Source organism: Neophocaena asiaeorientalis, unplaced genomic scaffold, assembly GCF_003031525.2.
Source record: "Neophocaena asiaeorientalis asiaeorientalis breed wild unplaced genomic scaffold, Neophocaena_asiaeorientalis_V1.1 scaffold476, whole genome shotgun sequence".
NCBI classification, from domain to species: domain Eukaryota; kingdom Metazoa; phylum Chordata; class Mammalia; order Artiodactyla; family Phocoenidae; genus Neophocaena; species Neophocaena asiaeorientalis.
This window is the reverse complement of record NW_020172178.1, coordinates 10076799-10089697: the sequence shown is the minus strand read 5'-3', so window position 1 is coordinate 10089697 and position 12899 is coordinate 10076799. Positions and strand designations below refer to the sequence as shown.

The 12899-nt window shown below is 62.5% G+C and overlaps 1 protein-coding gene across 1 annotated transcript in view; it reads left to right on the top strand.

The window, feature by feature from the left end:
- TMEM179 (transmembrane protein 179) overlaps nt 1-10703 on the top strand; it is an 11711-nt gene extending 1008 nt beyond the window's left edge. The window contains exons 2-4 of the mRNA XM_024757780.1: nt 7178-7315; nt 9043-9121; nt 10524-10703. Coding sequence (XP_024613548.1) covers nt 7178-7315; nt 9043-9121; nt 10524-10703 — 397 coding nt within the window. The remainder of the gene's footprint in view (nt 1-7177; nt 7316-9042; nt 9122-10523) is intronic.
- Nucleotides 10704-12899: the final 2196 nt, after the last annotated feature.

Below are 12899 nucleotides of genomic sequence, written 5' to 3'. Positions count from 1 at the left end.
CCCGCCTCCATTTTTCTCTTCACCTTGTCCTGTCCTGGCTCTGTTTTGTGAGAGAGTGGGATGTGGGTCCCTGGGCTGGGGTTCTCAGCCAGTAACACTCCCTGGGCCTCTACCCCTGTGGGACCCTGTGTGGCCCGCCCCACCCACGCCCAGGCTGTGGATCCCTGCGCCCTGGAGCGGCCAGGTCTCCTGCAGAGGTCCCGGGAGGCCGCTCCTGCCTGTTGCCTGCCCTCACATCTACGTGGGAAGTCCACGCCTTCTCCCAAACTCTGCCCCCACCCTCACCCCCATCCATCATCTGCTGGTAGTTTTTAGTGGCTTTTCACTTCTTCCGGGGAGCGGGGCTCTGAGGCTGTGAGTGGGCAGGGACTCCTGAGAGCTCTTAGCTTGGCTTTGGCATGGAGAGAGGGGCTGGAGAGAGGAAGGGGGCCTGCAGGTTGAGGAGGAAAGGGACAGCTGAGGCGGGGGGAGAGGGGTGAAATCCAAGCAACCCATGTGTATGAGTTTCCAGGGGCTGCTGTAACAGAGCACCACAAACTGGGGCTTAAGACAATTTATTCTCTTACAGTTCTGGAGGCCAGAAGCCCCCAATTAAGGTGTTGTCAGGGTTGGTTCCCTCTGGGGGGTTAATATTTTCCAGGCCTCTTCCTAGCTCCTGGCGGCCGCTGCAACCCCTGATGTCCCTTGGCTTAGGCCTTCGTCGCTCCAATCTCTGTCTCCCTCTCCACATGGCCTCTTCTCTCTTTCCTTCTTCTCATAAGGATGCTAGTCATTGGATTTGGGGCCCACCCTAAATCCAGGATGACCTCATCCTGAGATCTTAAGCTTGATGACACCCACAAAGACCCTATTTCCAAATAAGGTCGCATTCACAGGTACTGGGGGTGCAGATGTGGGCATACGTTGTCAGGGGATGCAATTCAACCCAGTGCACGAAAGTTCTGCATTCGGGGTCTGCAGAAGCCATGTGTCAGCCCGGGGCGTCCTCCGGGTGCTGTGTGTGGGGTGGGAGCTCTTCCCAGGGTGAGCCCGGGCCAGTCCCGGGGGGGCGCCTGCCCTGCTTCTCCTTCCCTCCACCCGCACGATGGCTGGTGTCCTGAGGAGGCTTTGAGACACATCTGCACCTGCGGTGCCAAGCCCACGTGGTGCCCGGTCGGAGTCTCCAGTGCAGGTTGGGGCTGGAGAAGCATCTCTGATTACGAGACAGGGTCTGAGGCAGAGGAGGGGCAGTCAGCAGGCGGGGTAGGTTGAGGTCCCTTCAGTCTGGGAAGCTGAGGGCAGTGGGCACAGGCCAGGTGGGGGCCACGGCTTGGTCATCAGCTGACGCCCATGGTTCCAGCTTGTCCCTACAAGACAGGTGACCTCAAGGCATTCAGGGTCTACCTGGTGTAGGCAGCTCTGTAGGTGGAGCCCAGCCCCCCGTGGCTCTGAGTGGTGGGAGATTTCAGAGGCACCACCAGAGGCTGGGAGCTAAGAGCCCAGAACCTGCAAGGAAGGAATCCTGGTCACGCAGGACCGCCTGTTTCACACAAGTTGGGCAGCAAACCTAGGAACCTAGGGACAGTTTCTGTCCTTTGTCATCTCATAGAAGGTGTCCATCAGCTCTGTGAAACCATCCGCATCCCCATCTTAAAGACAGAAAACTGAGGCTTGGGAGTGTACATGCCTCCCTGTGCTCTTTCACTGTGCCCGTCCTCTGAGGACAGAGGGAACCTGTGCTCCCATGGAGGTGGCCTGGTCGGAGGAACACTTAGGGTCCTCTGTCCCTAAGTGTCCCTTTGCATCAGTCCTAGGGGCTCATCTGTCCTGCCACCAACGGCCTCGACCATGGCAGCCAAGGCTGGGCCACGCTTCTCTTCTCCAGGGACATCTGTTGCAGAATGTCCTTCTCAGCCATCAGGAATTCCGGCCCAAGGCCACAGGGTTGTCCCGCTGCCTGTTCCCACCCTGTCCACCACGCAAGCCAGTTGGCAGTTGGTCAGCTGTGATGACATCTGTCACAAGTGTCATCCTTTCTTCTTAGCTTGGGTTGTAGGAGCAGGTCACAGCTCTTGTGGATGTCCAGGCCATGGCTGTGCACCCGAGGGGACCCTGGGCTGGCTGAACCCAAGGCGCACACATACCTTGTTCACCTCTGTGTGCTCAGGGCTGAGCACGGGGCATGGTGCCCAGGAGTCACCAAATTAGTGATTGTTGAGTGAATGACAGCGAGATTCCTGCCCCTTGAGGTTTGCTGCTTCGCAGCCACTCACGGGCCCTGATGCCTTTGCAGACTCACAGTCTGACCGAGGGTTCAGCCCTCTGGGCTCGCTGTGTCAGCCAGGTCTGGACCTGTGGGAAGGCTGGGTCTGCCTCATCCAGCCACGGGCAGGACGGTCAGCCGAGGGCAGCCAATTCCGGCACAGTTGTTGGTCAAGCTGCATAGACCAGGCGAGCAGGTGCTGGGTGGGTAAAGGGACTCGGGAGGGCCAGGAGGCCGGGAAGGGCAGGTAGAGACAGCAGTGTGATGGACGATGGCTCTCAGGGGTGTTGACGGCCACCGGACATCCGGCCCATGAAGGACACCACTGCCCTCCTTAGACTTGGGTTCTTTTCTTTGTTTTTTTGCGGTACGCGGGCCTCTCACTGTCGTGGCCTCTCCTGTTGCGGAGCACAGGCTCCGGACGCGCAGGCTCAGCGGCCATGGCTCACGGGCCCAGCCGCTCCGCGGCATGTGGGATCTTCCCGGACCGGGGCACGAACCCGTGTCCCCCGCATCGGCAGGCGGACTCCCAACCACTGCGCCACCAGGGAAGCCCTAGACTTGGGTTTTTATTTTTTTTATTTATTTATTTTTTCCCTAGGTATTGTTCCACTTGATCATGGTGTATGATCCTTTGAATGTGCTGTTGGATTCTGTTTGCTAGTATTTTGTTGAGGATTTTTGCATCTATGTTCATCAGTGATATTGGCCTGTAGTTTTCTTTCTTTGTAACATCCTTGTCTGGTTTTGGTATCAAGGTGATGGTGGCCTCGTAGAAGGAATTTGGGAGTGTTCCTCCCTCTGCTATATTTTGGAAGAGTTGAGTTTGAGAAGGATAGGTGTTAGCTCTTCTCTAAATAGACTTGGGTTTTTAGAGGGCCCTCCCCGTTTAGGGTTTAGTGTGTACCCTAATTCTCCTGAGTCCAACCTCAGACCGAGACCCAGGGTGGAGCCCTACACTTTGATCTGTGTGAGGGGCTCACGGCTGGGTCTCGAGCTCGTGGTCAGACGCGGTGTCCGTGGTGCCAGCTCCCTCCTCGTGCAGTGTGTCTCTGTGCAAATTGGGGACCCCTGATGGCTTGTGCCCGGGGGTGTGGAGGGTAAGGTCTCGGGGCAGCTCTTTGTACAGGGGCTGTCATCCCGGTTGCTGGCTGGGGGAAGGAGTGAGTGGATCAGTGGCACCTGTGGCTTCCGGGGTCATTGCTGTTTCGGGCCCCTGGCTGAGCTGAGGGTGTCTTGGGCCTGGGAGCCGGGCAGCTTTGCCAGTCCAGGTTGCAGTGGTTTGTGACTGACGACTGGGGAGCGCTGGGTTAAAACAGCCCATCTGCCTGCCCACACGTGTCCCTCAGCCTGCAGATCGCTCCCAGGGCTTCCCAGGATAGCTGTCGCCATGGAGATGGCACATCCAGGCGGGGCACCCTGAGAGGCAGCGGGAGAAAGATGAAGTTAACCCTGTGAGTGCTGGGCTCCCGTTCCTGACCGCTGCCCTGGCCTGTCGTTGGGAGGAGGGGGTGGGAGTCGTGTTGTGAGCGCTGGGGGGCCGGGGCCAAGGGAGGCTCTCACACACCCGATTCTTTAGAAATCTGTAAAGCCAGAGCACATGCCAAGGAAATGACCAGAAGCCGACGGGAAGGGCAAGAGGAGGCTGCTGGCTGGCAGAACCCCAGCACGGGCCCTTCCCTGTCTCGTGGGATGGAGACCCCAAAACTGTGCCCATTTAATAGGGATGCGGCCGGAGTGTCGGTGGTTTCTGGCTCTCAGAGACTGTGCTGTAAATCGCCCTCAGAGGTGGGAAGGGGCAGCTCTCCGACGGGTCGGCTGTGTCTCAGGCCCGCTGTGCCAGGGGTCCCACGAGGGCACTGCTGTGCACGCGGGGTGAGGGGCCCTCCTGGGCCTCTAGAATTCGGTGCAGGATGGGCTTGGGGCCCCCCCCAGCGAGAAGGAGCAGGGTTTGACGCCGGCTGGTCCCCCGCTGGCCTGCCCTCTGCACCCTGGCCGTCCCTCCTCCCACAAGCCCTGCTGCGGACAGGCTTCCTGGGGGGACGGCAGAGGGCTGTCAGCGGGTGGAGGGCACCTAGGGAACCGGCCGTCCCAGGGGGCTGGACTTCTGTGCCGAGAGCGGCCTGCTCCTCTGCTCTGCCTGTGGAAGCTCGTCCCTGGCCTCCCTGGGACCGCCATGTTCTCCTTGGCTGGAGCCCAGTGTCCATCCAAGATGGAGATGCCAGGGGCGTAGGCTGTGCGTAACCTCTGCTTTCCTCGGAGCACCAGCTCCCGGGAAGGGGGGCTCCAGTGGGCTGGGCCTTCCCCAACCCCCCAGCCGCACCCAGCCCCACGCTGCCCCATGAGGGGCACAGCTGGCCGTGAACCCGTCTCCAAATCTGGTTTCCAAGGGTCACTCAGCAGCTTCTCCATCCCTGCTTCCCGCACCCCATCTTCTGTGGCAACACAGGCCCCAGCCCGAGGGCTCCGGGTGTGCCCCTGGCTGGGGGTCAGAGGGCAGTGAGCCCGACCCGGCCTGGATGATGGGCTGAGGTCTGTCCTGGGGGGATGAGAGCTCATGAGTCGTCCCGCAGCTACGTGCCCTTCACCCACAGAAGCTCCCTCAGTTCCCACCGTAATCTGATGTTACAGAGCAGAAATTGAGGCCCCCAGAGTGCCTTGCAGAGTGAAGGTCGCACAGCTGGCAAAGGGCAGACGGGGCTTGACACTGCCTCTGCTCGGTGACAGCTTCGGTGGGGGATGGGCCATAACGTACCTCTCTTCATAACTATAGGCCCCTGGCCCCTAATTCGAGCTCTCAGGGCCAGATGGATTTTGCAGTTCAGAACTGTGTCCATCAGGGTCCCAGGTGGAGATTGATGACCGCCCAGGTGAGGAAAACCTGAGGACTAAGGTGTGGGCCAGGTGTGGGACCCTGTCACCACGCCCGGCCGAGGGGCTAGGCAGGGTTACGTGGATGAGGCCGCCCAGAGGGACAGCCTTTGGTGGAGGGACACCGCCAGCCTGAGGCTGACCCCAGGAGGGACCTGGTGATGAACACCCCCCATCCCCACTGTCACGTCCCCCCGGGACCCCATTAGCTGGATGCAACCAGGAGCCAGGGAGAGGGCGGCCCCCTCCGTTCGGCCCCCCAGGCGGAGAATGGACGGGACGTGATCTGAAGAGCAGCTGCCCACGATGGTCCAGTTCGGGCAGGGATTATGGTGCCACCCTCACAGGGTGAGACACAGCAGGGCGTGGGCAGCTTGAGACTCAAGCACAGTAAACACACAACCGTGACACTGAGCTGGGCAAGGACCACGGATGCCCGGTGGGTGCAGGGCCAGCCTTTGGAGAATTGCGGGTGGGGGGCCGTGGCAGGCGTGGAGCTTCCTGCGCACGGCTCTCGCCTTCGTCCCCGTGGCCCAGATCCTGGGTGTGGAGGCCCCACGTGTATGCGGGAGTGCGAGTGCAAACACGGGGCCAGACCCACTGTCCCGGCCCTTTCAGGTGTGATTGTCGGGGTTTTAGGAACATGCTTGCCCCCCCTCTGACGCCCTTGTCGGGGTGGCTCAAGCCCTCCCAGCCTTGGTACTCAGCAGGGCGGCCCTGGATCGGGCCTGTCGATAGCAGCCCTGAGGGATCTTTCCCTGGGGATGCGGACGGTCCCGGCTCTGACAGAGCAGCCCGGTCATTCGTGCTGTGAGTCGGGCACTGGTGACCTCGGTTTACCATCTGCCCGTTTTTCTGAGGCAGCTCCTGGGCCGGGACTGCGGCATCCATGCTGCGCTGTCCTTGGGGCCCAGCACAGGGTGGGTGGAGGCCCAGAAAGCGTAGGACGGGTGGATAAATGAAAGAAACAACAGACGCAGGAGCGGTGCGTCCATCGCTGCTCGGCCTCGGCCGAGTCACCGCGTCCGGTGACGACAACTTTGATGTTTTCTTGGCTGAAACCCCAGCTGACACCTCGTTTAGTGAATGTTCCCTGTGAAGCCAGATTTGGTCAGTCATTTCCCTCAGATTCAATGTACTGCAAGCATTGATGTCCACATCAGACCTGCAGCAGGTTAGATGTAGGTCTAGGCTGCTGTCCCACGTGGGGGCGTTCCCTCTGCCCACCCCACCCCTGCCGTGGGGCAGCCCTGCGCCCCCTGCCCCCTGCGGCATCAGCTCGGCCGACTGCTCTCCTGCAGGACTCTGGATCTCCAAGGGGGTGTTTTGGAGATGGTGGGACGGTGGATGCTTGTGGGCCGGCAGGAGAGTCTAGTGGGCGGGTGTTCCCACCACGTCCCTTCCCCCACCCGCCGTGCCATCGGAGGGCAAACGTCGGCGCCCTCTGAAAGCACCCCAGTGGGAGCCGTGCTCCCATGGACCCTGGACAGGCCCTGACCCCATGGGGCATTGCAGCCTGGCCCTGAGCGAGCTCTGCCCTCTCGGCCCTGCCTCCCGGGTCCCCCAGGTGCCCGCTCTGGTCACCCCTTGGCCTTTCAGGTTTCAGTGGAGAACTCAGAGCAGGGTGACAGACCCCCAGGCAGGTGCAGGCCAGCCGCATTGATGACTGTGTGGGTAAATGGCCTTGGTGGGTGCCCGCGAGGGTGATCCACCTTGAAATGCTGTCTGACCTTTTCAGCATGGGTGCTGGTTCTGATGCTTTGGAACCAGGCGACCTTGGGTTTGAATGGTGGCCGTGACTCTGCTATAAGACGGTCCCCAGTCCCGGGCTTTGGGAGGATGGGCTGGGCAGCTCTGGCCGGCGCGTGGGCCTGTGGGGTGAGGAACGCTGCCGGAGGGGAAGCAACCTCTGGTGGCCCCGCTTGGCCCCACCCCGTCATCTGGGGCCCACTCCCCAGCTGGGAACCCGCGGGTCGGGGGCTGCCTCCCTGCTGCCGCCTGGCCCGCAGGGGTGCTGTGGAGACGGGGGTGGCGCGGTGACCGCCCCTCCCACCCTCGCTGCAGCTCCTTCCTCCACGCCTTCCTGAACCTGCTGGTCAGCGCCTTCGTGGTCTGCCTGGTCTTCATCGCCAGCACCATCGTGAGCGTGGGCTTCAGTGTGTGGTGTGATGCTGTCACTGAGAAGGGCACCGTGCCCCACAGGTGCGCCCTGGGCCCCGCCCGCCTTTCCTGGGATGATGGCTTCCTGCACGAACCCCACCCTGAGCCCGCAGCTTTGCCCATCCCGCCTGATCCCCGTCCTGTGCACACCTGGCCACCCCTGCCCTGGGGCCCATACCCCCTCCCCAGTTCAGGGAGCCCACGGCAGCTTCACACAATAGCAGGGCCCCACAAACCCTGGGGGTGGATTGGGGTGTGGGGGGGTTGGAGGCCCAGGAGGTCGGAGGTTCCGGCTTCCCCGTCATTGCTGGCACGCGGTTGGGTGACGGGACCCCGCAGGGTGGGCTCCAGGTCCCGGAAGGCCCTGGAGAGCCGGCCCTGTGCTGCTGTTGCGGGCAGAGGCCTGGGCCCAGGTGTGGTAATGAGGAGGGTGTGGAATGTAAGCGTGGAGGGGGTGGGGACAGTGAGGGGCGGGAGTGGAAGTTTCTGGTCGGAGGGCGTCGGGGACAGAGGCCTTCGGGGCTGGGACGGATGCTCTGGGCCCTGAGCCAGGGGCCATCTCTGGCTTGGGGGCGGCCCACGGTGGAGCATGGTGACTGCCTGACCCCCAGCAAAGGGCTGCCCACTGCCCAGCCCTAAGGGGCATCATCTGGTGCCCCAGACCGTTCCCCTGGGAAGGCAGGGACCCTGGGGTTACCTGTTCCAGAGACTCCAGATTCTTTCTTTAAGAAAAATCAGATCTGGAACCTTAAAGTATGGAATGGACAGAAGAGCCGAAGTGGGCGGGGGCAGGGCGCACCCCCCTGCTTATTCTGCACCTTCACCTCGGGGGTCCCCGGGGTGCCTCTGTAGCAGCTTGGGGCACACAGCAGAGGAAAGTTCAAGCGCCCTGGGTGGGTGACTCCTTTGCGGTCCACACCAGGGCAGCCCCTCTGTGGGCTGGGGTCTTGCCCATGCTGAGCTGTGCCCTGCCTGATGGGCCCCCGGCCACCTGCGTTCTCACCCCACCCCCCCTCGACCCCCCAGAGCCCTCAGAGCATGGACAGGCTGCTGGGTATGGCCTCGGGCTTCTCTAGAAAGAGTTTCTTTACCCTCACAAACTCCATTTCCAGCCCTTAAAGCCCATCCTCCAGGCCCTTCCAGGGCCTGCCTGGATCTCTGGGCCTCCCTCTTCCAGGCCTCACGCTCCTGTTAACGTGTCCTGCCACCTCGGGATGCTACGGGCCCCTGAGCCCAGGCCTCATTCACTCCAGGCTTCTGAGGCTGGCCTGGCCCAGCCTGTCTACAGACAAGGAGCTTGTACAGGTCACCAGCACGTTGTAGTTTGCCCTGCTATTCCCCGCTGGTTACATTGGCCCGTGCCGCCAGCCCCAGGAGGTGAAGAGTGAGCGGGTCAGGTGGGTGGGGCTGCCCCCATGGATGCCCGTGGCGCTTCAGCCGGGCTACTGTGTAGCTCAGTCCGGGGACCAAGGGGCTAGAAGCAGCAGCTCTGCGCCCCTGCTTCTGAGGCCCCTGGCTCTGCAGTGCTGTGGAGCTGCGGGGGCCAAGGCTGGAGTCTCCAGGAGAGTGACAGGCAGCGCTGGTGGCCCCCACTGTCCAGCGCCAGATGGGGGCCGGGTCTACAGGTTCCCTGCCCCACAGGTGGGGCCCCACCCCACCTGTCTGTCCCACCTTGGGGGCAGCCCCTCGCCGTTCGGGGGTGATGCTCTGCTCCCCCCCATGCTTGGTCCCCCAGCAGTCCCCATCCACCCTGCGTCTTGGCATTTTAGCTGCGAAGAGCTCCAGGACGTCGATTTGGAACTGAACGTGGACAACTCCGCCTTCTATGATCAGTTCGCGATGGCCCAGGTGGGTGGAGCTGCCCAGGCAGAAGGGAGGCGTGCATTGTCGGGCAGGGGGCCATTCACTGCTGAACATTCACCGAGGGCACAGCCCATCCCCTCACCCCAGCCGGGGCAGGAAACACACTCGTAGCTAAGGACGGTGCCAGGCAGAGGAGATAGAGCCGGGTGAGCACCGGGCTGGGGGAGCAGTCGGGGAGGCTTCCCGGCAGATGGCTGGATCTTGGAGACTGAGAGGATGTTTGCAGGGGGTGGGGAGGGGTGGGCTGTGGGGCGTCCTAGGAGGAGGGAACAGCTAGCTTCTGAGCTAACTGCAGAAGCGGGGAGGCCTGGGGAGTGAGGGGGTGGCCCTGTGCTGGGTGGTGCTGGGAAGGAAGCCGGGCGTCATCCTGGGTCTGCAGTGCTGGGCCCGGGAGTCTGGATTCTGGTCCTGGCACCAAGTGGGCCCTCAGATAGACGCTTGAGGGCTCACAGTGGGTCCCCAGAGAGGGATGCCGAGGCAGTGTCTGAGGAAGGGGGTCCCGGGAGGGGGTCCGCCCCTGTGTTTGGAGGAGCCCCCCAGCCACTGTCGGGGAGACCCTTCTCCTCCAGCCCTGCCCTGGTATCAGCTTCGTCCCCTACCCTCCAGGAGACCACAGGGCAACTCTGGGGACCCTGTCTGCTGGAACACAGGCATGTTGGGACATGTGGCCAGAGAGGGCCTGTCCCTCAAAATCTGCTTCTGACCCTGACGATGACCCTGACGGCAGGGATGACGGGGCCCCCCGGGCAGGGGGTGGGTCCTTTCAGCACGGGGCAGGGCTCACCAGCCTGCAGGTCCACCTCTGGACCCGCCTTGGCCAGTGGCTGGTCTGAGGACTCTTTCTATGGTAAGGAGCCCTGTGGACATCGTGTGGGTCCAGCTGAGATGAGCTGAGCCTGCCAGAGACACCTTCACACAAATTTAGCGGGAAACGTTCCAGCCTGAATTTGTGGAATTTATGCCGATCAGCTCAAGGAAGGTACAGGCTAAGTCTGATGACAAACACCCGCAACTGAGTCCGTTTAGTTGCAGCTCGAGGCTGGTTCTGATTAAACTGTTTCCCCTTCAACTGTTTGGAAGCAGCAGATAAAGGTCAATTTCTTCCGGCGACTGGAAGAGGCTCCATTACGGATGAAACGAGCTCCCTTGGAGCCGAGCGGCCCCGGCTCCTCGCGGGCCCTGTCGGGGTGCGAGCGTGGGCAGTTCCCAAAGCGTTTGCACAGCTTGGGGGCCGGGAGGGCCGCCAGATGCCGGGGCTGACGTCCCCGTCCTGTCCTGTCCCCGCAGCACCTCGTTCCTTCCCCAGCGGGTCCGTCCTTTTCCCGGGGGGTGGGTGGTGGCCACTGGGTCTGGCTGGCCCCCTCACCCTGCCCTCTGCCCCCCACAGTTCGGCCTCTGGGCCTCGTGGCTGGCTTGGTTGGCCATCACCATCCTGGCCTTCCTGAAAGTCTACCACAACTACCGCCAGGAGGACCTGCTGGACAAGCTGGTCCACGAGAAGGAGCTGCTGCTGGCCAGGCCGGCCCCCCACGCCTCCTTCCAGGGCGAGAAGAGCGCCGTCATCTAGGCCTGGCCCCGGACACCCCGTCCAGGGCACATGGCCTGCCCTGGGGCCGCGGCCGGGGCTCTGCCCGGCCCCCCGCGACTTGCATGCCTCCCCTCGGCACTGCGTGTACTGAGCAACCCCCTCACCAGGCGCCCCGTTCCCAGCCTGAGCCGCGTGTGGACAAGAATCCCACCACCTGCGAGACAGAGGCGAGTGCGGGACGGAGCCGCCCTCTGGCCCCGGGTGGTCCCCACCCGGGGCTGAGTGCACTCCGCTGCGGCTCCTGAGCCCCGGGGTCCAGACTCGTCTCGGCTCAGGAAGCACAGGGACGGGGGGCTGGGCCTGGGGTCAGGTGGTGGCTTCACGGGCGTCCTGGACTTGCCTGGGGAGGCCGGGGGGGCCCCTGTGTGGGCTGGGCCTGGGCTTGGGGTCGGAGACATGGGTTCCAGATGTGGAGGTGCCATTTCGCAGGGGAGCGGGGCCAGGTGCCACTGTGGTGTGCATGTGAGGCACGTGGGCCTGCATGGCGAGGTGTGAGCGCGCAGGTGGGCGCCCATGCACAGGTGTGTGGGAGTGTGCAGGTATGGGTGGAGACCAGAGCGGGCAGCTGTCTGCAACCCCGTCCCCGGGTGCCCCCAGGGCCCCTTGCACCCCAGAGGAGGGGGCTGCCTTCCCAACTCAGGAGGCCTCGAGGGCACGGTCCTGCCCCCTCGGCAGCAGGTGGAGGAGCTGGGAGGGGAACTGGGACCCTGGGGCTCGGTGACAAGCCATCAGGGGTCTGCTTGGCTGTGGCCCCCCCTCCTCTCGGGGCTCCCCGGCTTCCGCATCCTGTCCTCCGTGTCCTGTCCGGGATTGGGGTGCCCAAAATGTAAGCCCCTCCCCTGAGCTTAGTAAATAGTTTCCTGGTGTGGCCCACGTGCTAGTTTGCCCCCCACCCTCCAGGGGAAGGTGAGCCCCCAGCTCCCCATGTCCATGGCTCTCACCACCAGTGGATGGTTCAGTCTCCCAAAAAGCGGGGCAACGGGGCGTCCAGAGGCCACAGATCTGGGCCTGGGTCAAGGTGCCAGGTGTGGCGGGCAGCCCGGGCCCGGGAGGCGAGGCTGCAGGTCACTTGTCATGACGCTGCTCGGCTGGCACCTTTTGGGAGTGGGGGCTTGGGACCAGGGCGACTGAGGTTCCTGGCATCTCAGATGCTCTGGCCCCGGGCCTGGCTGAGAGTTTTGGGAAGAGCAGCAGGGTCCTTGGGGAGGTGTTTTGACAGAACCTGAGGCCCCCGAGGGGATGCGCCCGCCCTAGTCCACTGGCCGTGGGGACCCCGTCTGGCCCTGGACAGTTTCTGGTCTCCAGCAGAAGGTGGGGTGGCTCTGCCTTGTCCCCCATCAGGTAGCAGCTGTCTGGGCCCTGGAGGGAGGAGCAGGGCCAGGATGTGGGCTTCTGGAGCCTGAGGGTCTGCTGCGGATTTGACACTTGTGGGTGGCCTGGAGCTGGCCTGAGCAGCGCCTTGGTCAGGCTAGCAGACACCTGTGTGCACTTACAGAGCGGGCCTCTCGCTGACACCCTGGTTGGCTGCACTGGTGCCCCCAGACCTCCCCACCCCGGGGGCTTCTGGGAAAGGTACAGCTGGCCCCGGGGAGGGGGTACTGGGACAGGAGCCACGCGCCCTTGCAGTGGGCAGGGGACGGACCCTCCGGGGCTGGACAGGAGGGGTGGCCGTGCCTCTGAGGCTCCTGAGGTGGGTCCACCCGATCGCTTCCATGATGCCTTGCTTCTCCCCGCTGCTGTTTGATAATGGACATCGTGTTTTACTTCCACTTCTGGCTTAATTGAAAGTAAAGATTCTTAAACTTAAATGTATCCATCTATTTCTCAAGTCAAAATAGAAACAAAAATACCTGAGCCTCTAAAGTAGACAAGCAGGAATCTCTTTGCCCGTCTTTTCTCCGCCTCCAGTTTGCCTTTTCTCCATCGTTCTATCTGCTTTCGATTTAAGACTTAAAGCACTGCACTCCGTGTTTGCTCCTGGAGTTCCCGAAACTTACTAGGAACTGGGAGTTGGTCCCCCTCCCCCACAGTGGCTGTACCCTCACATCCGCACATTTTCTCATGGGTTCCGTTCTCACTGCTTCCCGTCGAGACTTCATGGGTGTGAGGATGGATTTCAAATTTTGGAATTCTTGGGGTTGTCGGGTACACCTTGAGCAATATTTTTCCGAAAAC